The following is a 21,794-nucleotide window of genomic DNA, read 5'->3' on the forward strand; positions in this document are numbered from 1 at the left end:
CGGCGGCTCGTCTCAGACTCTGGGGCCTCGGGCTGCTCCTCGGCCCCGCGGGCGGCTCCGAGCCCGGGGGGTGCCCCGGAGGGGGCGTCCCCCCTGCCCCCGGCCGGGGGCCTCGCTGTCTGGCGGATCCGCGGCGGGAGGAGGGAGGTGGGACGGCCTGGGGCGCGAAGGGCGGCGGCAGCTGGGACCGGCAGGGGCGGCGGGGGTTTTTGAAGCCGCCCCGGCCCCACCCAGGAAGCGCGCGGGGCGGGGGCGGCCCTCAGGGGGAGGGCACGGGGGGGCCGGGCCACGGTCCGCATCTTGCGTGGGCGGGCTCCAAGGGGGGTCCCTTAAGCCCGGGGGGAGGGGGCGGACACCCGGCTCCGCCCCACCAACAGGGTGCTGCCTCCTGGCGGTCGAGCGCTACCGAAGCGGGCGGCAGTGATGCTTGTGGGTTTGAGGACTGGGCCGGGGGTCAGCGAGAGCATAAAGACCTACGTAGTGCGGAAGGCTCAGAGAATGGGGACCCAGGATACAGGGACTTCGAGGTGGACTGCCCTGAGTGGAGAGTGGGAAACCGGGGCAGAGGGGAAGAGGGTCAGCCAGAAACTAAGGAGCCACTGGGGAAAGGGGCACGGGGCGGGGGGAACCTCCAACGAGTGGGGGCCCTTAAGAGCATCACCCAGAGTGGAGAAGGGGGTCAGACGCTGAGGCAGAGGGCAAGGGAAGGGGGCTTGAGGAGGGTAACAGTAGGAGGAATCCCCCCACCCCCGGCCCACGTCTGACAGATGAAGGTCAAAAAAGCACCCACACTTGAAAAGCACTACATCTTTATTGAGCCCTTCCACGTGCCAGCAGCTTCTCTGCACCCAACCCCTGTGAGCCCACACACCTACTAGCCCATTTTACAGATGGGAAAACTGGACCTGGGAGGGGTAGCCACTGGGCTTGAGGTGCTAGTCAGGTTAGAAGCTGCACCAGCCTTGGCTGGGTCTGGCCTCACAGTCTCCAAAGCCCATGCTTCTGACCACTGCACCATCCTGCCCCTTATGGGGTGTCCCAAGACATGGCTGGGGGCCAGCCATTCTTATAGGCTCCTTCAGCATTCAACCCCATACCGATCAAAGTGGCGCAGCAGCAGGCTCAGCTCAAGGTGCACAGTGCCCCCGGAGGTGGTGTGCAGGCGATAGCGGTCAGCCCCACTGTAGATGGCATCTCCATGCAGCAGCTGAGGCCCGCCGCCCACGAAGGCCCTCGCCAGCTGCTCTCGCCAGCTGCCCAGGGGCCGCCACGTGGGGCAGTCCAGCTGGTGGGTGCCTGGACTGCTGGGCACATGGCAAAAGCCATAGCCTGCAAGCTGGCAGCGGCCGAAGCTGTCCTGGGACCACACCTGGAGATGGAGCCGGGGCCAGCCTGCAGGATAGGGGGGAGGGTGGAAAGGTGAAGGGGTACAGTCCAGCCTCTTACTCCTGAAGACCCCCTGCCAGGTTTCTGCCCCACCCTCCTCCTCTGGACCACCACAGAGCAGCCAAAGGGATCTTTCTGAATCCAGGTTCTTCCTCGGCTCAAAACCCTTCCATGATTCCCTAATGCTCTCAGTATAAAGTCCAACCTCAACATTCTAGACCCTTGAGGTCTGGCCTCTGTTGAATTCTCTGTTGGCCTTCTCCTCTGTGTCCACATATCTGGGGAGCCCAGTCCCCAGGTGAGGGTGGTGGGCCTGGTCCTGGATGCCTCCTTCCTTCCCTCCCCATGGCCACACCCTGTCCTCTTTCCTGGCCTCGGGGCCTTCTTTCTTGCCTTCATCATCTTTCACCTGGCAGCTGGAAGCATCTTTCTCCCCTTTCCATAGATTTCTCAGTTCCTCACTCAAGATACAGTTCAGCTCCTCACCCTATAGGCAAAGTGCTTGGGAGATCCAGCCCCATTTCACCCTCCTTTTTGAGTCTCTCTGAGCTTGGCCCTGTTCTAGAAGCTGGGGATACAGCAGTGAACAGGGCAGACAAAAATTTCTGCCCTTGTGCAGCTGACATCTTAGACAACCAACACAGTAAATACGCAAATTATAGGGTATGTCAGATGGTGATAACTGCTCTGGAGAAAAATAAGCTGGGTAGGGTGGGAGTAGGTAGGCATGCAGTTTTAGAAGGCGGTGATCAAGAAAAAATTTACTGAGGTGACATCGGAGGCAGTGCTTAAAGGAGGGAAGAGACTGGGGGCTATATGGCTATCTAGGAAAGAGTGCTCCCAGCAGAGGGGACAGCTAGTGCAAAGGCCCTAAGGTGGGAGCTGCCTGGTGGGACTGATGTGGCTGGAGCAGACGGGGAAGGGGAGACAGAACCAGATCAAGCAGGGCCCTGTCCTTCCACGGTAAGGCTTTGCCTTTTACCTTGAGTGATGTGGGGACCACAGAGGGTCCTAAGCAGAGGAGGAATGTGGCCTGACTTAGGTGTTCACAGGAGGGACACCTCAGTAAAGACTCTATGGTAACAGCCTAGTGAGAGGTGATGGGGGTCGGGGGAGTGATGACATTCAGGATGCATTCCAAAGGGGGAGCTAATGGGATTTCCTAATAGAATGAGAAAAGAAACAGCAAGGATATTTGGGATCCTTAAGAGCTGAAAGGACTGTGGCCTGCCTCACCTTCCAATCCGTCACCTGTGAGACAGCCAGAGGGATCTTTTTTTTAACTGCAATCTTTTTTTTTTTTTTCAAGTTTATTTATTTGTTTGGCTGAGTCAGGTCTCAGTTGTGGCACATGGGATTTCTGTTGTGGCACTAGGGCTCCAGAGCCCATAGGCTCAGTAGTCACGGGGACCCAGCTGCCCCACAGCATGTGAGATCTTAGTTCCCTGACCAGGGATAGAACCTATCTCCCCTGCATTGGAAGATGGATCCTCAACCCCTGGACCACCAGGGAAGTCCCCAGAGGGATCTTTTAAAAGCAAAATCTGACTTGTCAATCACCTGTTCTGGCTCCCCAGATATGGCCTCCACTCTGCGGCCTGGCATTGAAGATTCTGCAGGGCCTGTTCCCTGTCCCCTGCCACATCACCCCATGTAGTCCCCCTGCTCACCCTCCATCCTCCAAATACCCCTGACTCACCTCCCCCCTTGACACTTCCACACATGGCTTTCTGCCTAGAACCCTCTTCCATCTTTCCATTTTAATAGCTCCTACTGACTCTTCCCAGCAAAACCAAACATTCCCCCTCCTCCGGGAACCCCTCCCTGAACTCCCCAGCAGAGTAAGGCATCTCCTCTGGGCTCCCAGAGTCCTTCAGGATCCCTCACCCAGGCCTGCCCACTCTGGGCTGCCACTCAGGGTAGCTCTTTCTCTCCCCAGAGATGATCTGTGTGGGAACAGAGCTGGGCTAGCAGGGGCTGTCTCATCACTGACATCTCCTTGGCACCCCCTGACACAGGGTAGGCACTCAGTAACTATTACTTATATGATAGAAATATATGGTATATTTATCTAGACTATTTCCTGGAATCTACTCCTTTCTAACGACACAAATATTCCTCCAGAAAAGGTTTTCTGATACCCCTCCTCTCTCACATATTCATTTACCCTCCGAGCAGCAGAAAAGCCCTGCTTGCAGAACAGCCACTAGCCTTCACCTCTCTCTCTCTTAACCCTCTCCCAGCTTCCTCCTTTTTTTTTTTTGACTGAGCCAAGTATTGTGTGGGATCTTAGTTCCCCTACCAGGGATCAAACCCAGGCCCCCTGCATTGGAAGCGCAGCATCTTAACCCCTGGACCTCCAGGAAGTGCCTCCCAGCGTCCTTCTGATTGAAGACTCTCTTGCTTTGTCTCTGTGAAAGCCACGTCCCTCTCCCCCGGCCCGCCCCTTGACCTTGCCCCCTTCACCTTGGCCTCTGCCCTGGTTCTAATGAACTCTAGAGCTGGTCTGGGGAGGTTTCAGCTCAGCCTCTCCAGGGCCAAGTCTGGTCAGGAAAGGGACCCAAAGGCACAGGAAGCAGGGCCAGCACTTGGTGGTTCCGGTTCTGGTAGCATGTGGGTGCCGCTAACTCACCTCTTATTAGTCTAGCCTGAGGTCCAGGCTGGGAACCCACCTTGAAGGCCTTTGGTGGCGAAGTGCAGGTCGATGGGGTGGGACCAGTAGGCCATGTCCCCTATCTGGGGAGTGTCCACCTGTGTTTGGCCCTCCCGCACGCCTGACAGGAGCTTCCATGCTGCCCCTGCAAGTGAGAGCCAGGACATGGATGAGGTCAGGGGGAGGGGCAGGGGACAGTCCTCAGGAAGGGGATCCCACTGTGGTTGCAGGACCCCCTTCTCCCTGGAACCGGGGGTGGGTGGTGGTCAAGGATTGCAAAGTGTAGATTCTGGAGCCAAATGTCTAGATTTAAATCCTGGCACTATTTCCTCCTGCCTATGCAACTGCAGATGGTGACTGCAGCCATGAAATTAAAAGATGCTTACTCCTTGGAAGAAAAGTTATGACCAACCTAGATAGTATATTCAAAAGCAGAGACATTACTTTGCCAACTAAGATCCGTCTAGTCAAGGCTATGGTTTTTCCTGTGGTCATGTATGGATGTGAGAGTTAGACTGTGAAGAACGCTGAGCGCCGAAGAATTGATGCGTTTGAACTGTGGTGTTGGAGAAGACTCTTGAGAATCCCTTGGACTGCAAGGAGATCCAACCAGTCCATTCTGAAGGAGATCAGCCCTGGGATTTCTTTGGAAGGAATGATGCTGAAGCTGAAACTCCAGTACTTTGGCCACCTCATGCAAAGAGTTGACTCATTGGAAAAGACTCTGATGCTGGGAGGGATTGGGGGCAGGAGGAGAAGGGGACAACCCAGGATAAGATAGCTGGATGGCATCACGGACTCGATGGAGTTAGTGATGGACAGGGAGGCCTGGCGTGCTGCGATTCATGGGGTTGCAAAGAGTCGGACACGACTGAGCGACTGAACTGAACTGAACTGATGCAACCTTGGGCTTGTTACCTTTCTCTGCCTCGGTCTTCCCATCTGTAAGGTGGGTATAATAATAATGCATCCCTCACAGGTTTGTGAGATGATTAAATGAATTAATACACACGAAGCACTAAGAATAGTGTCCATGGCATAGTGCCTGCTGAAAAAGTGTTGGGTATCACTTTATTATATTACTATTCTCATTCCACATTTAGAGGCCCTAGTCCGAGGACTAAGATGGGGCCAAGGGTGTCCTTCGCGAACAAAAGCACAGAGCATATGGTGAAAGGTGCATCGTAATAGCAGTCCTACCGAGGGTGACAGTCATAGTGAAAATGCACTGAGTGCTTAGCAAATGCCAGACGCTGTGCTAAGCGCTTTAGTAATGAATTCATTTAATCCGCCTTCTGGGACTCTTAATCCCCACCCCACCCCCTGCTTACAGATTCTCCTCCATAGCCCACAGGCCCTGCAAGGCCTGGCCTGTGCCCACTCCCCGCCCCACCCACCACCTTCCTGAGCTCATCTTTCATCACTTTCCTCATTCCTCACCACTCTCTGGCCTCACTGGCTCTATTTTTGTTCCACTCTTCAGGGCCTTTGCACTGGCTGTTCCCTTTGCCTACAAAACCCTGCTCCTGGATGTCCCCAGACTTGTTTTCCCCATACTTCAGGGATCAGCTCAAGCGCTACTTTCACAGGGGTATTCTCCCTCACTCTTCTATCCCCAAACTAACCAGTCCCTCTCACATCATCTCTCAGCTCATCTCTTCCTAGGACCTAGTACACAATCTGTAATCATTAGACTCATGTCTTTATCTGTTTATTTATTCTCTGTCTCCCCTACTGTGAGCCCCCAGAGAGCAGGGATCTTATAATGTACTGGATCCCTAGGATCGCAAACTCAGATCTTGGTACACAGAAGGTGCTCGATACGTGTTTGCTGGACAAAGAAATGATCCTAGGAGGTGGGGGCTAATACAATCCTCATCTTACAGGTAAAGAAACAGACTCTGAGAAGGAATGGCACTTGGTCATTCATTCCACAAACCTTTACCGAATACCTTCTCTGTGCCAAGCACTGTTCTCCATGCTGAGGCTACAGCAGGACCGCAGCAGACCAAGTCCCACAGTGGTGCTAATTCAAATGGAGCTCTGGTTTGTTTCTGGTTTGTTTGTTATTTGTTTTTGACCGCGCCTCGAAGCATGCAGGGATCTTAGTTTCTCGACCAGGGATCGAACCTGCATCCCCTGCAGTGGAAGTGTGGAGTCTTAACCACCAGCGAAGTTCCTCAAATAGAGTTCTGACTGATAGCAGAGACCAAGCCCCTTATCTGACTGCCTCTCGGCTCTCTCTTGCATAACTAACCTCCTCTCCCTGGCGAAGAGCCCCCTGAAATAATAAAAATCATGTTGGTTACTGCTCCCTTCTGGGCCAAGTGAGGAAAGCAACAGACCCTGAGTCAGGATTCTCACATACAAGACTTCCTGACACTGCTATGAAGGACAAATAGTCCCATTTTACGGACCAGGAAACTGAGGCAGGGTCACAGAACAGATGAGTGGTAGGGCGCTGGAAACCGAGTTGATTCCAGGCTTGTCTTATTCACTCAACTGGAGGATCCCAGTTTCCCAGGGAATCTCAGCCACTAGTCTATCCACCAGCGAAATCACAAAGGACTCTGGACCTAAAAAGATGATGATGGCAATGGGCACACTCATTTCATGGACATGTATCTCTGCTAGACAACATATCCCAGGCTTAGAAACAAGAGCCCATCCAGCTGTTACACAAGCCAGGCAACACTTACGAGGACTTACAAATCCAGGTTCTCTTCTAAGGGCTGTTGATATTCATGTAGTCCTCACAACAACCCCATGAGGTATACAGTGTTATTATTCCCATTGTACTGACAGGGAAATCAAGGCAAAGACAAGTGCCCAAGGTCACATAATTAATAAAGAGGAGCTGGTTTTGAATCCAGGTAGTCTCTGCTCTTAACCTCTTAGTACTCTGCTGCCTCTTAGGTGCTATTAGCTTCATTTTCAGACAAGGAAACAGGCTCAAAAAGGTCAAGTCCAAAGGCTCCCAATTAATAGGTAAGAGAGTTTGTATCTGAGCCCAGACTTGGTGACCTGTGGCCCTATCACACTAACCACCAACCCTCTACTGCCTCTGATGGAAAGGCATGAAAACTGGGACCTCCACGGTCCCTCTTGGGCTTATGTGGATGGACTTGGATGACGATCAGAACCAGGTTCCTACGTTTTCACAGAGAAATATGAATACAGGAGGGTGGTCTCTCGTCTTAGTTGCAAGATGGAAACTTCCATTTCACCTTAAGAATTCAATAAATGGAGATGGCAAAGCAAAGAATTAAGATGGGGGAGTCACCCAAGGCCAAAGCACCTCTAAGACAGTGAATGGAAGCCAAATAGTGTTGTTGGGGTTTTAAGTGTTTTGAGGATTGGGAGTGTGTGCTGGGGGTAGGCGGGTGTGTCAAGCCTATAGTCCCCTATCCTTGCTGTGTGTGCTAAATCACTTCAGTCATGTCCGACTCTTTGTGACCCTATAGACTGTAGCCTACCAGGCTCCTCTGTCCATGGGATTCTCCAGGCAAGAATACTGGAGTGGGTTGCCATGCCCTCCTTCACGGGATCTTCCAGACCCAGGGATCAAACCCATGTCTCTTATGTCTCTTGCATTGACAGGCAGGTTCTTTACCACTAGCACCACCATAGGAAGCCCTCAGGGAATGTGTATTGAGAGACTGGAACTCAAGAGTTCCCAGAGGTGGGATGGGAAGGGATAAGAAGGGAGCCTGAGACTCGCATGAACAGAATGTGGTCAGGGATAGGAGTCCTGAGAACTGACGGAAGCTAAGGACCAGGGATTGAGCCAAGGGGTCAAGGAAAGAAGGTGGAGCAGCTAGACTGAGAGGTTTCGGTGGGGAAATGAACCATGTCGGGGAATACCTGTGTGGACGCCCCACTTGCAGAACAGGCTACTTTCCGAGAAACCGGTGGCCCCCATGATCTGTCCGATCACGTGCACCTCAGCCATTGCCCTGAAAGGGGAAAATATAATCACAGCCTTATGAGAAAAGTGTACAATTATCTCCACCTAATAGAAGGGAAGACTGAGGCCCACCAAGTAAGGAGCAATACGTGGGATTCCAAGCTAGTTTCGTCAAACCACTGAGGTTGCGGTTTCAACCATGATACTAACTGCCCCTCCAGGAGAGTCTCAGAAAAATGAGGGGCGAGAAATGGACGCTCCAAGGAGCTGGCGCGTTACTCTGCCTGCCTCTAAAATAACTCCCTAGGCTCAACGCCGCGGAAAGTCCCGCCCCAGGGGCCCAAGTGGCTCCGCCCACAACACAAAAGCTCCTCCTCCCACGTCAGATTTCCGCCCCCCCAAGTCCATGAGGCGCATGCGTTGCTGGGCGCCTTAGCTCCGCCTGTGAGTTCGCGCATGCCTTATTCCTACCTCAGAATACCTAACGGTTAGGAGAGGCGAGAGCGCTGGCGGGGATTGGAGTTCATGGGCCTGACCTGTCCCTCTCTCCGCAGGCGCTGACTTCCCAGGTCTGGCTCACGCCTTTCCTAAGACACTCCTGGCAGCGAGAGAGCTGAGGCGCAGATCTCTCCGAGACCGCGCCCGCCTCCTGCCTCCCAGGTTGTTGCTGGGGCAACGGCAGCCTCCTCCCCTGGCCTTGCACCCGCCCTGCGGGTTGCTAATTGGCCCTAGCGGCACTTGGCGGGGCGGGACTATGCTGTGATTGACATTTTTTCTTCCCCACCCGTTTCCATTTTTGGGTAAGAAGTCTCTCCAGCCACGACCCAAGGTTCAGCCATTTGCGGCGTGGCCCGGTTGTGGCCATGTTGTGCGCGGCGAAGAAGTTTGAACACTGTCTGTCTCAGATATTCGTATAACAGAATAAGCAAATCCATCCATGCCCCATTACCCCTCAAACTGTCTCTCAACAGGGACCGCAAGACAGACTTGAGCCAGAGCTACGGGGGAATCTCACAAGTTTGGATGCATCCCTTTGCCTCCTAACTGGAAATAAACTTCATCTGGTTGGCGGGGTTCCTTTTTAGAGTTCCCCCAAGCTCCTCAAAGACTGATAAATCCAACTTCCTTCTCAGAAATACCGCCCATTTCTTCATTGTTAGTGCTGATTCTGAGCAATGAGTGGGTGGGGTGGGGGAAGGGGTAAGAGAAATGAGGAACTGAGGCCACTTTATCTGCAGAAAATCCTGTTTTTGAAGGCTGGACTCTGTCAGTAACAGGACCCTGCACAGCTCTAAGTCTCAGTTATCTCATCCATGTCATGACCCCAAGTGGAGTGACTGAGTCAGGCACTCACGTTCTGATTTCCTGAGCAGTACCTTCTCCACCCTCCAAGTTCAGTTGAACCTTAGTTCCTGCCTTATTCCTCCAGCCCAGACCAGGAGTCCAAAGGGAACTTATTCCCCTACTTATTGTAAAACGGGAACAGCAAAAGTTAAGAGTCACCAGCTCAAAGTGATAGGGAGGGGGGCAACATTTCAATAGGATAGTGTCGTGGATTGTGTGCAGGTTAGAAAGGTATTTCCAGACATGAGGCAGAATGAGAGGAGGATAGAGTTTATTCGGGAGGGAGATGCCCTTAGAACAGCAGGCCTACCTCCTGACAGAGCAGGGAGAGCTGACTGTTAGAACAGCAGGCTGGCTCAAGAGAGAGCCAACGCCTTTCATTGGCTAGTAGCCAATTTTTATAGCCTCAAGACAAAACTCCTGCTGGAAGGGTGGCATTAGGTGATTAGTTAGGATGCTATAGGGTGAATAATGGAGTGGGTGTTTTTACCTAATATGGGATCAAGGAATTGAGTGGTTTAGATCTGGAGGGCGCTCATGGCAATGGTTGATATGGGGGCTCTGGTCAGTTCCTGAGATGACCTTAGTACGGGCCTTCACATTTGTGAACTTGGTACAAGGCTTTACACCTGTGACCTTGGTGTAGGGCTCCACAGATAGTATTTATATAGAAAAAAAAATAGGTATATAATTTGATAATATTCCACTAATAGGTATATTTGAAAGCTACCATTTATCAAGTGATTTCTCTGTGCCAGCCACTGTAAACTGATTGTTTTGCAAGCATGATCTCCTTTAATCCTTAGATATCTCACGTGTGTGCTCAGTCGTGTCTGACTCTTTGCAACCCTTTGGACTGTAGCCCGCCAGGCTCCTCTGTCCATAGGGATTTTTCAGGCAAGAACACTGGAGTGGGTTGCCATTTCCTTCTCCAGGGGATCTTCCTGACCCAGGGATCAAATCCATATCTCTTACATTGGCAGGTGGATTCTTTACCACTGCACCATCAGGGAAGCCCACAGATATCCCACAGGGTGGGTAATTATCAGATTTATATAAGATGGAGAAATTAGGGCAAAATGATTTATCCTTAAACCAAATAGACTATAGTTCTGTCTTGTGCTACGTGCTCAGTTGCGTCCGACTCTTTTCTGACTGCATGGACTGTAGGCTGCCAGGCTCCTCTGTCCATGGAATTTTCCAGGCAAGAATACTGGAATGGGTTGCCAGTTCCTACTCCAGGGGATCTTCTCAACCCAGGGATGGAACCCACATCTCCTGCATTGGTAGGTAGATTCTTTACCACTGTGCCACCTGGGAAGCCCATAGTTCTCTCTCGCTCTGTCCCAAAACTTTATGTTCTTCACCTCCTGCTGTCTCACTTCTCTTGGATACACATCTCATCTCCCAGTATCAAAGGAATATGGAGGTCATGGGTGTCATCCTCAACTCCATCACGTCCCATGTCCAGCCAGTCATCAAAGTCCTATACATGGGACTCACCTGGTGGTCCAGTGGTTAAGACTCTCTGATTCCACTTCACTGGGCACAGGGTTCGTTCTCTGGTCTCAGAACTAAGATCCCACATGCCACACAGCATGGCCCAAAAACAAACCAACAAAAGTCTCATAAAAAGCTCCTTCTTAAATATTTTTTCTTCAGTTGGTTTCTTTCCCACTGATAATATTAGTGATTAAGCAAATACTTCCCAGTTCACCTACCTGGATTTAAGTCTTAGTTCTGGCCCTTCCATTTGACCTTTAGCCTCTCAGTTCCCTCGTCTGTAACAGGAGCATGAGTAATGGTACCCACCCTGTTAGATTATGGTCAGAATTTAATGAACGTATGAAGCTGGACATTTAAAACATGTTTCCAGATTCCTGACACTCCTTTCACTAGGTGGTGGAGCCTGCCGCTCTTGAGTATAGGCTGCACTTTGTCACTTGCTCCAGTAGCTCCTGGTACAGTTGTTACTGTGTGATTTCTGAGACTAAGCCGTAAAAGGCATGGGGATTCCACCTCCATTTCTCTCTTGCATGGCTCACCTGAGAGAGCCCAGCCACCATGACAAGACAGCAGAGATACCCAAATGGGGAAGAACCAAAGCCAAACAAACCAGCGCCATGTGAGAGACCCATCTTGGAAGGAGATGGTTCAGCTGCAGCAAACCTTCAGTGACTATTGCAGCTGGCCACCATGCCAGCTGTAACTTCATGACACCCTGACCCAGAGTCAGCCAACAAAGCCTGACCAACAGAAACTATGTCTGATGGTAGTATTTGTTGTTTTAAGCCACTGAAGTTTTGGAGGATTTTGTTATGCAGCAATAATAACAATGTCAATGCCTAATAATAATCATACAAATGCCTAATGAATTTAGGGTAGTGCCTGGCACATAAGAAGCACTGTAAATGTTTGTTATTATTGATGGTTTTTATTGCTCATGTTGTTGTTACTGAGATGGCACATTTTACATACTTTTTACAAGAAGCACACTGAATATCTCTTTATGTAGTTTTTATTCTTTTTTTTTTTTAGTTTTTATTCTTAAAGTCTTTTAAATTGTGAGAACATACTCATAAAATTTACCATTTTAACCATCTTTACGTGAACAGTTCAGTGGCCTTAAGTACATTCACATAATTCTGCAATGTCTTTAGAACTCTTTTCATTTTGCAAAACTGAAACTGTACCAATAAAACAAAAACTCCCATCCCTCCCTCCCTTCCTCTAGCCCCTGGAAACCCCCTATTTACTTTCTACTTCTGTGAATTTGACTACTGTAGGTACCCCATATGAGTGGAATCAATATTTGTCCTTTCATGACTGGGTTTTTTCATTTAGCATAATTTAGCATAATGTCCTCAAGGATCAGCCATGCTGTAGTGCATGTCAGAATTTCCTTGTGTTTCAAATTTATATGGCAATTATTTATTTATTTTGAAGCATAGTTGACCTCCAACACCATGTTAGTTCCAGGTACACAACATAATGGTTTGGTATTTCTATACATTACAAAGTGGACGTCACAGAATTTCCTTCCTTTCTAAAGTTGAATAATATTCCATTTTAGATTTACATTCTGTTTTCTTTATCCATTCAGCTAGTTGGGTTGCTTCCACCTTTGGGCTATTGTGAATACAGCTACTATGAACATGGGTGTATACACACATCTCTTTAATACCTTGCTTTCAGTTCTTTTGGGTATATACCCAAAGAAGTGGAATTGCTGGGTCATATGGTAATTCTATTTTTAATTTTTGGAGGAAATGCTGTACTCATTATTAGAGTGACTGTTCATCTTCTTTTATATCTTGGCTTTTTTTTTTTTTTTTTTTTTTGGCCAAGCAGAGTGGCTTATGGGATCTTTGTTCCCTGACCAGGGATTGAACCCAAGTCCTTGGCAGTGAAAGAGCCTAGTCCTAACCACTGAACCACAGGAAATTCCCACATCTTGCATTTTTCACTCAGTGATACATCTTGGAAGGTTATCCATATCTTTAGATCAAACTCACATTTTCAAAAATAAATGTTTGGCAGTATATGTACAGAAAAGTGCACAAATCATAAGTGAACAGCTGAATTAAATTTCATCAACTGAACACACTTGGTAACCAGAAATCAACTCATGAAAAGAACATGACTAACCTCCAAGGATGCCCTTCATGCCTCATCCAGGATGCCACCAAGGGAAACCACTAACTGGACTCCTAACAATATGCATTAATTTTGCCTGGTTTTGTACTTTATATAAATGAAATCTCGCAGTATGTCTTACTTTGTGTCTGCTGTCTCTTGCTCAGTGCTTTGTGAAATTTATCCCATGCCATTGCACGTGGCTGTAGTTCTTTCATTCTCATTGCTATATAGTTTCCTCTGTGTGAAGATGCTGTACTTTATCCATCTGTTGATGGGAACCTGTTTTCCGGTGGACATATGTTCATATCTTATTGGACTGGAATTGCTGGGTCATTAGTAAAGAATCCACCTGCCAGTTCAGGAGACCCAACAGACATGAGTTTGATCCCTGGGTTGGGAAGATCCCCTGGAGAAGGAAATGGCAATCCACTCCAGTATTCCTGTCTGGAAAATACCATGGACAGGGGAGCTGGGCAGGCTACAGTCCATGGGGTCACAAAGAGTCAGACATGACTAAGTACGCACACGCACACACAAGATATGTTCAGCTGTAGTAGAAACTGCCCAGGAGTTTTCCTAGTGGTTGAACCAATTTGGATGCTCATTCAACCTAGTGGTTGAACCAATTTTAGATGTATGAGAGTTCCCCTGCTCCACATCCTTACCAGTACTTCCTGGTGGCTTCTTCTATCATTTAGCCATTCTCATGGGGGTGTATTAGTATCACATTGTGATTTTAATTTGCATTTGCCTGATAATTAGTTGGGTAATTTTTTAAATGTTCGTTGCTACCTTGGATTTCCTCTTTTTGTGAAGTTTTGTTCAATTTTTTCACTTGATTTTCTTTTCATATATATATGTATGTATATACACACATATATACACATATGTGTACACATATACATATATTCATAATATTATGTTAACAGTAAAATTCTCCAAGAATTACAGGATTCTCCTATATAACCATAATACCAGTTTAACATTTCCCCAAGTATCAATTTAATATTGACAGAAAACTATCATCTAACTCATAGTTTATATTCAAATTTCTCCCATTGTCCCAATAAAACACCTGTCACCATCTGCTCTCCATCTGGGATCACACTTTGTATTTATTTGTCATGTTTCTTTAAGTAAGTAAGTATTAGTCGCTCAGTCGTGTCCGACTCTGCAACCCCATGGACTGCAGCCCGCCAGGCTCCTCTGTCATGAGATTTTCCAGGCAAGGATACTGGCGTAGGTTGCCATTTCCTTCTCCAGGGGATCTTCCCAACCCAGGGATCGAACCCAGGCCTCCTACATTGCAGGCAGATTCATGTTTCTTTGCATGCGGGCTAAGTCGCTTCAGTCATGTCCACCTCTTCGCAACCCCATGGACTGTAGCCCATCAGGCTCCTGTCTATGGAATTTTCCAGGCAAGAATATCAGAGTGGGTTGCCATGCCTTCCTCCAAGGGACGTTCCCGACTCAGGGATTGAACCCAAGCCTCTTATGTCTCCTGCATTGGTAAGTGGGCTCTTTACCACTAGTGCCACCTAGGGAGCCCGTCATGTTTCTTTGGTCACATTTAACCTAGAACAGGCTGCCAACTTTTAGATTTTTATGTTTTTGTTTTCATGACACTGACATTTAAAAAATACATATTTAATTTGGCTGCATTCGGTCTTAGTTGTGGCATGCAGGCTCTCTAGTTGTGGCACATGGGCTCCAGAGTGTGCAGGCTTCATAGTTGCAACTCACGAACTTAGTTATACCTTGGCATCATCCCCTGCATTGCAAGGTGGATTCTTAACCACTGGACCACCAAGGAAGTCCCAATACTGACATTTTTGAAGAGTTCAGATCAGCCACTTTATAAAGTGTTCCTCAATTTGACTCTGTCCCATATGTTCTCCTGATTAGATTCAGATGATGCATTTTTGGCAGAAGCATCATAGAAATGATGTCATGTCCTTCCTTTTCAAGTGCACATCAGTAGGCATATGATGTTGATCTGTTCCGTACTGGTGATGTTCATTTCCACCACCTGATTTAAGTGGTGTCTGCTGACTTGTCCATTAATACTGTTTTTTCCCCTTTGTAATAAGTTATCTGTGGGGGGATCCTTTGAGACTAAATACATGTCCTGTTCGTCATCAAACTTTCACTCAGTGGCTTAGGCTTCTGTTCATAATCCTGGCTGGGATTTCATGTTCAGTATTTCTGGACCACCACAAAGCCCAAGAACCCTGGAAGGGGCAGGGAGACTGTACAAGGCTGATGGTGGCCAGAGAATGTAGTGAAGTTAATAAATCTCTAGGGTGTGGGACTTCCCTGGTGGTCCAGTGGTCAGGACTTTGCACTTCCACTGCAAGGGGTGCAGATTCCATCCATGGAACAAAATCCTGCATGCAGAGTGACCAAAAAAAAAAAAAAATCTTTAGGGTGGCCTAGGGGGTCAGGAGGCCCCATGTTGCTCAGGGATTCAGTAAAAATCAGTAAATTCAGCCTCAGTAAAATGTACTGATTCAGCCTCAGTAAAAAAGGGAAGCTGGTAACAATTCATGTGCCCATGCCACAAATAGGTATTGAAGGCCTGCTTTGCACCCAGGCACTGTTCTAGGCCCCGAGGCACAGCAGTGAACAAAAGAGTGCAAATCCCAGCTCAGCTGCAGCTGGCACTGAAGTGGGGGAATTCAAACTACAAACAGCCAAAGTATGTAGTATGTTTCACAGTGATAAGAGCAAGGTTAAGGAGATAATAAAGAGTAACAGGTTATCTCTCCTGATAGAACAGTTCTGCTCCCTCTCCTCCTCCATCCTCCCGCAGGTCTCCCCGCCTGTTGTCAGCCAGAATATCTGGCTGAGCCAAGTGCACTTCCAGACACCATCTGCTCTCCCTGGGAGTGGGGCCCGTGCCAACTCCAGCGTCTGGACTCTTGGCACAGAGCCCCAGAGCCCTGGAGCAAGAGAACTCTGGCCGGCCCCACATCAGGAAGGGAATCCTCCAGTTTGGCTGTCTGGGACTGGTGAGACAGAAGGCTTCCGAGAGACAGGGAAGCCAGTGCAAGCTGGTGGCCTCCTTAAAGGAGGTCGAGGCCTGTAAGGCGAGAAGAGTCCCTTCATCAGACTTAAGATGATGGCTATATTAATAAATAATTCTATTCCTAAGCACTATTAAACACATTCAGAGTGCCTAGTTTGGGGCAAATGCTGGACATGTGTTAATTTCACTTAATCTAAGTGCTTTATATATGCGATCACAATCTAAGAGACAGGGAGTACTTACCCTATTTTACAAATGGAGAAACTGCAGTTCAAAAAGGTGATGCTATTATCCAGAGGTCACATAGTGAGTGCTTTGAAGAGCCTGGAAAGGAACTCAGGTCTGCGTGGGTCCAAAAGGTAACTCATAATTACCGCCTGTACCACCTGATAACCAGCACACCATCCCTGGCCCACTCCCACCGCCGGCCCTCTCCCTGGAAGCCCCCACCTCATCTTCTGCCTGTTTCCATCCCTCTACGTGGGCCAGCAAGAAATACAGCCTTGGGTTAGAATCTGCCTGTGGGTCCTGGTACTAGTTGTTTACCTCGGACCAGTGAACTCACACACATCTCTCAGCCTCAGTTGCTTGATGTGCAGAATAGGGAGAGAGATCGAGAGGAATCCGTGAGATGATGAACGCAGGGCATCTAACGCAGGGGCAGGGCGTGGGTCACTGCACTCACTGACCCTGCGCACGCTCTTAGGCAAGCTCTAACTCTCGGCGCCTGTTTCCTCCTGGGCACGACAGGACCACCAGTAATAGTGCTTCTCAGGTCGTTCTCAGGAATAAACGTGTCCGTGTATATACACAACGCGTGTATGTAAAGCACTAAGAACCGTGCCCACAGTTAGCTGGGGTTGCTGCTTTGACTGTTGGGCAGCGGGGAGGGCGGTGGGCTGGAGGCGGGGCCAAGCCGGGAAGGCCCTGGAGAATCGGGGTGCTCCCTCCTCCGTCCTGCAGCTTTAGGGTCTGGGTTCACGGAGTCAGGGCCCGCTGTTCTCAGAGACTCCCGCCCGCTCCTCCACACCGGGGGTGGTAGGGGTCTGTGCCCGGCGCTGACGTCGGCCTTCAAGGCCCCAACCCCGGGCCTCCGCGGAGGGCGGAGCCCGGGCGCCGTCGCTCCGCCCCCATCCCCGCCCCCGCGCGCTGCGGGCCCGGGGCGCTGAGAGGGGTACTGGGCTGAGCGCGGAAACCCAGAGCCCGCAGGCAGGCCTGGACCCCGGGGAGGGCGGGGCTCACTGAGTGCCCCGACCCTGGGCGGCAGGGTCGGGTCGGGTGTCTGTGCAGGGAGCTCAGGAGGTCCTGGCCTATGGCTGTGGGCGGTGAGTGAGGGGCGCAGCTGCGGGCCGGGGGCACCGCTTTTACCCCAGGTCTTGGGTTTAGGGACAGGGAGACAAAACCTTGGCGAGGAAATCGGCTCAAGCCAGGTTTGGACTGAGGGCGGGAGACTTGGGGACCCCCCTCTCCCCCCGGGAGATCGTGAGGGCCAGAAGAATATTCTCTATGGTTGAGTGGAGTGTGTGGTGGGTTGGTGGTGTTCTGGGGGAGGGGTGCAGCGGTGGATTCTTGTCAAACAGGAGGTGTCTGGGGAGCAGGTGGGTGTGGGTCATGAATGTGGGTGGAGTAAGAGGGGTGTGTGGACCCTGGTGTTTGGGGCAGGTGTGCAGGGGAAGTGATGGAAACGGGAGCGTGTTCCACCTGCATGTGTGGGAAGCCTGTGCATACACGTACATCTGGGGAAATTCTGATGTTGAGGGGATTAGGATGAATGTACAAGGAGTTATTTGGGGTGAGTGTGTAAGAAGGTTGCAGGCCTCAGAGGGGTGTTTCCTGGGAACTCATGTTGTCTGGGGCAAACTGTCCCTTGGGACATGAGTGTGCGCAGGTGGGGGTTGGGCTTGCCTGGTTGGGTATGTGTGGCAGGGGACTTGGGTATTGAGTATGCAGGCTTGGGGGGCCCAGGGGGTGTGTGGACTAAGCATCACTGGGGATGGCTGTGCACGAGAGGGATGGAATGTGAACTCAGGATGGGTGTGTAGTTCATGGGCCAAGTAAGTGTGTAAAGCATGGTTTGGAATAACTGTGGAACAGGTATGTGGTTTTGCCCTGAGAGAGAAGCCTAGAACTGAATGTCCAGATTCCTGAGGTCCCCCCCACCCCCACCCCCCCACACACAACTTGGACCATCCTCTTTAACTCTTTTTAAAATTATTTATTTATTTGACCATGCTGGGTCTTAGTTGCAGCACGTGAGATCTTCAGTCTTCATTGAGGCATGTGGGATCTAGTTCCCTGATCAGGGACTGAACCTGGGCCCCCTGCATTGGGAGTGCAGAGTCTTAGCCACTGGACCCCCCAGGGAAGTCCCTTTTAACTCTTTAGACCTCAGTTTTGCTGTCTCTAAATGGGTCTTAGGATGGTTCAGCTACCTAGTCTCTGCCTGGAGTCTCTCCAAAGCCAGGAGTCAGGGGAGAGATGAAGGTGAGACTATTAACAGCTTGTCTTGTTCTTTCCCCTTCCCCTAGGAAGGAGCCTCTCCCCAGCCATGGACAGCCCCAGTCTTCGAGAACTCCAACAGCCCCTGCTGGTGGGTGGTGAGGTTCCCATCCAGAAGTCCGGTGAGCCTGAGCTGGGGCCTCCCTTTCGAGAGACAGCCTTTGCGGAGTCGCTGAAGGGTTGGCAGTTCCTGCCACCATCTCTTCCTTCTGTGAGTGCAGGACTAGGGGAGCCAGGGACCCCCGACTTTGAGGTAGGAGCAGCAGCACTAAGGAAGGCTCCCTAGTGGAAACTGGGGGAGGGGACTGGAAGGAAACCCAGCTGTGGCCAACATCCGGCAGGCTGGCAGGTGGAGTGCCCATCTTTGGCCTGGAGTCTCACTTCCCAACTGCATGCATGTTCCTGGGTTTCCAGTTGTGGTTTTTCCTGTTCTTCCTCTCCCCTGGTTTCTTTACCTTTTTCTCTCCAGATTCGTCTCTCATCTTTGTTTCTTTTGGCTCTTTCTTCCCAATCATTTCGGGCCCCCTTTTCTCTCTGTCCATCTCTCTAAAGCTGATGCGTCTCTGCACCTCTTTCTTTCTCCCCCCTCCCTAGTTAATGTCATTTTTTATCATTTCTTATTCCGTGTCCATATTCTCAAGCTTGTCTTTTATTTGCAAAGCAGGTTTTCCTGTTGCTACTGCTGTTTAAGAAATCACCCAGAACTTGGTAGCTTAAAACAACAATCACTATCATGGCTCATGGTTTCCATGGGTTGGGAATTTGGGAAGGACTTGGGTGATTCTGTCTCAGGGTCTTTCATGAGGTCGAGGCCAGCCAGTAGCCAGAACTGGAACAGTCAGAGCCTGAAGCAGCAGGGGGGTCTGGTTGGGTATCTCTCTCTTAATGTGGTCTCAGGGCTTCTGCAGGAGTCACCCCATGTGGGCTGGTTTGGGCTCATAGCACGTAAGCTTCAGGGCAGCACTCTGAATGTGCCTCCAGCCCCCCGGCAGGAGTGTTTCAACAAAGCTGAACCTGCCTCACCTTTTCTGACTTAGGCTTGTGAGTCGTGTGGTATTATTTCCACCACATTCTATCAATTACAGATGAATCATAACCTGCCCAGACTCAAGGAAAGTGGACACAGACCTCACCCCTTGATGGGAAGATTATCAGTCACACTGTAAGAAGAGCCTGTGGGAGGGGAGAGGTGGTTATGGCCATTTTTAGAAACAGTCTGCCACACCGTGGCAGTAAGCTTCACTTGGACATGGTTATGTGTCTGATAATTCCAGTATTTGAAGACTTTCAGGGCCTTATTATTTTGCTAGTTCTCCTCCATGGTTCCTGTGTACCTGGTTATCTTTGATGGCTTGTTGGTTATTGTATTTGAAAAATGGTTTTGAGAGTTAGAATGAAAGTACCTTGTCCAAAAAGGATTTGGTCTGCTTCTGTCAACTGCCTAGGGGCACTGCCATTCAGAGATCATTTTTAATCTAGTTCAGGGTCTGAATGAAAGATTAATTCTTCTGGGATCAGGAAATGCCTGCTGGGCGGAAGGGACCTTCTCTGTTAATTTCGATTTTCACTTCAGTTTTGGCCTTACAGTAACTCCTTAAAATCTTGTGAGCTATTTGATGCAAGATTAAATATATATATACATTCCAACTGACTCATTGGAAAAGACCCAGATGCTGGGTAAGATTGAAGGCAGGAGGAGAAGGGGACGACAGAGGATGAGATGGTTGGAGGGCATCACTGACTTGACGGACATGAGTTTGAGCAAGCTCAAGGAGTTGGTGATGGACAGGGAATCCTGGCATGCTGCAGTCCATGGGGTCACAAAGAGACAGACACGACTGAGTGACTGAACTGAACTGAACTGATACATATATATATATATATATATATATATATATGTAAACCTAGAACCTGTGGTTTCAGCAGGCAGGTTTGTCCTAGTAATTCAGGCCACCAGAGCTCTCTCCTCTAATCTCCATCTTTTTTGCAGGTTCTGATCCCCATTGGTTTGTGCGTCTACTTCAGGGGTTTATAACTCAGGGCTTATGAGCAGCTGTAATACCCACCCATGGCTGGACCTATGAACTTCTTGAAATTGAACTCAAAGCTTTTGAGTGTGGGTGAGGTTTTTCTCAGGAGGCAGGGTCCAAAGCTTCCCCTCGGAGGCATCCAGGATATAGTGGGGTCAAGAGTCTATCTCTGGGAACATTTTTCTCTCTTGGTATCTTTGGGGGCATGGGGAGCAGAACAGTGGAGCAAGGATGGGGGATGGAGATGCCCACTCAGGCTGTCTCCTGCCCACAGGATGTCTCATCCAGTGACAGTGACTCGGACTGGGGTGGGGGCGGCCCCCTCTCCCCGCTGCTGCCCCACGACCACCTCGGCTTGGCTGTCTTTTCCATGCTGTGCTGTTTCTGGCCCTTGGGCATCGCCGCCTTCTGCCTGGCCCAGAAGGTCAGTCTCTGGGTGGGGTTGAGAGGGGACTGGATATAAAAGAGAAAATGGCATTTAAAAGAAAACAAATAAGACGAGCCCTGCTTAGGTAGGTTGGGGTAGGGGGTGGGAAGTGATGAAGAGGATTCGTAGAAATATTCAGGAGTGAAATGAGGCGTGTGTGTCACAGAGGGGAGTGCAGTGAGCTCCACTCCTAGGCCTGCCCCCCCTCCCCCCACCCCCTGAGGTGGTGGTCAAGCCACTTAAATTCCCTGTGCCCCATTTTCCTTATCTGTAAAATGGGGATGACTAATTCTTACCTCAGGGTCATTGTGAGGCTCAATGAGTTAGAACTGCGGCATATAGTAATATATGTCTATTTTTATTAGTCAACCAGTAAACCCAGTGCCCAGCTGTGCCTGACCCAGGGTAGCTGTTCACTGTTTTTGGAACATATGAATACAAGGGTGTGGGGGGTGGGGGAGGGGTCGGGCTGCGGGAAGCAGGGTGGGATGAGGGGACGCCTGAGTCACCGCTGCCCAACGCCTCTACAGACCAACAAGGCTTGGGCCCAGGGGGACGTCCAGGGGGCAGGGGCCGCCTCCCGCCGAGCCTTCCTGCTGGGGGTCCTGGCCGTCGGGCTGGGCGTGTGCACGTACGCGGCCGCCCTGGTGACCCTGGCCGCCTACCTCGCCTCCCGGGACCCGCCCTAGCTGCCCCTGCGGCCCCCGCTGTGAACCCAGAGGCCGGCCGCCCAGCGCGTCTGCGGTCGGAGTGGAGAGTCCCCGGCGGACGGGGCGGCAGTGGCAGCATCCAGAAACGGGAGTGGGCTGGGCCGCCCCCTCCCTCCCGCCCTCCTGGAGGCCGCAGAGAGCGATTAAACACCAGACACTCTTGCTGCCAAA

The 21,794-nt window shown here is 50.3% G+C and overlaps 2 protein-coding genes across 6 annotated transcripts; one reads left to right on the forward strand and one right to left on the reverse strand.

Annotated features, from left to right (window-relative positions):
• Positions 1-792: 792 nt before the first annotated feature.
• B9D2 (B9 domain containing 2) lies at positions 793-8,615 on the reverse strand. 3 transcript variants are annotated; one of them, XM_004015275.5, is made up of 4 exons: positions 8,483-8,615; positions 7,904-7,995; positions 4,059-4,184; positions 793-1,392 (listed from the first exon to the last, which is right to left on the reverse strand). In XM_004015275.5, the coding sequence occupies exons 2-4, from the start codon at positions 7,989-7,991 to the stop codon at positions 1,079-1,081; spliced, it is 528 nt and encodes a 175-aa protein (XP_004015324.1). In that variant the 5' UTR covers positions 7,992-7,995; positions 8,483-8,615; the 3' UTR covers positions 793-1,078. The 3 variants fall into 3 exon arrangements, with proteins under 3 accessions (XP_004015324.1, XP_004015325.1, XP_012045830.1); XM_004015276.5 differs by having other exon boundaries at positions 8,428-8,615; XM_012190440.3 differs by having other exon boundaries at positions 8,418-8,615.
• TMEM91 (transmembrane protein 91) lies at positions 8,410-21,794 on the forward strand. Of its 3 annotated transcripts, none has more exons than XM_027978345.3 (4): positions 8,410-8,515; positions 18,486-18,709; positions 20,761-20,910; positions 21,444-21,794. In XM_027978345.3, exons 2-4 carry the CDS (start codon positions 18,506-18,508, stop codon positions 21,600-21,602), a joined length of 513 nt encoding a protein of 170 aa, XP_027834146.1. In that variant the 5' UTR covers positions 8,410-8,515; positions 18,486-18,505; the 3' UTR covers positions 21,603-21,794. The 3 variants fall into 3 exon arrangements, with proteins under 3 accessions (XP_027834146.1, XP_042088025.1, XP_042088026.1); XM_042232091.2 differs by lacking the exon at positions 8,410-8,515 and adding an exon at positions 17,102-17,282; XM_042232092.2 differs by lacking the exon at positions 8,410-8,515 and adding an exon at positions 17,102-17,282 and having other exon boundaries at positions 18,486-18,667.

This window comes from Ovis aries, chromosome 14 (assembly GCF_016772045.2).
Source record: "Ovis aries strain OAR_USU_Benz2616 breed Rambouillet chromosome 14, ARS-UI_Ramb_v3.0, whole genome shotgun sequence".
NCBI classification, from domain to species: domain Eukaryota; kingdom Metazoa; phylum Chordata; class Mammalia; order Artiodactyla; family Bovidae; genus Ovis; species Ovis aries.

Excerpts from the sequence above, each read along its gene's own strand:
- B9D2 (XM_004015275.5), bottom strand. The coding sequence starts at position 7,991 with ATGGCTGAGGTGCACGTGATCGGACAGATCATGGGGGCCACCGGTTTC. Across the intron at positions 4,185-7,903 it reads CAAGTGGGGCGTCCACACAG|GGGCAGCATGGAAGCTCCTG; the intron begins GTATTCCCCGAC and ends TCTCACTTGCAG. Across the intron at positions 1,393-4,058 it reads CGCCACCAAAGGCCTTCAAG|GCTGGCCCCGGCTCCATCTC; the intron begins GTGGGTTCCCAG and ends CCTATCCTGCAG.
- TMEM91 (XM_042232091.2), top strand. Across the intron at positions 18,710-20,760 it reads CAGGGACCCCCGACTTTGAG|GATGTCTCATCCAGTGACAG; the intron begins GTAGGAGCAGCA and ends TCCTGCCCACAG. Across the intron at positions 20,911-21,443 it reads CCTTCTGCCTGGCCCAGAAG|ACCAACAAGGCTTGGGCCCA; the intron begins GTCAGTCTCTGG and ends ACGCCTCTACAG.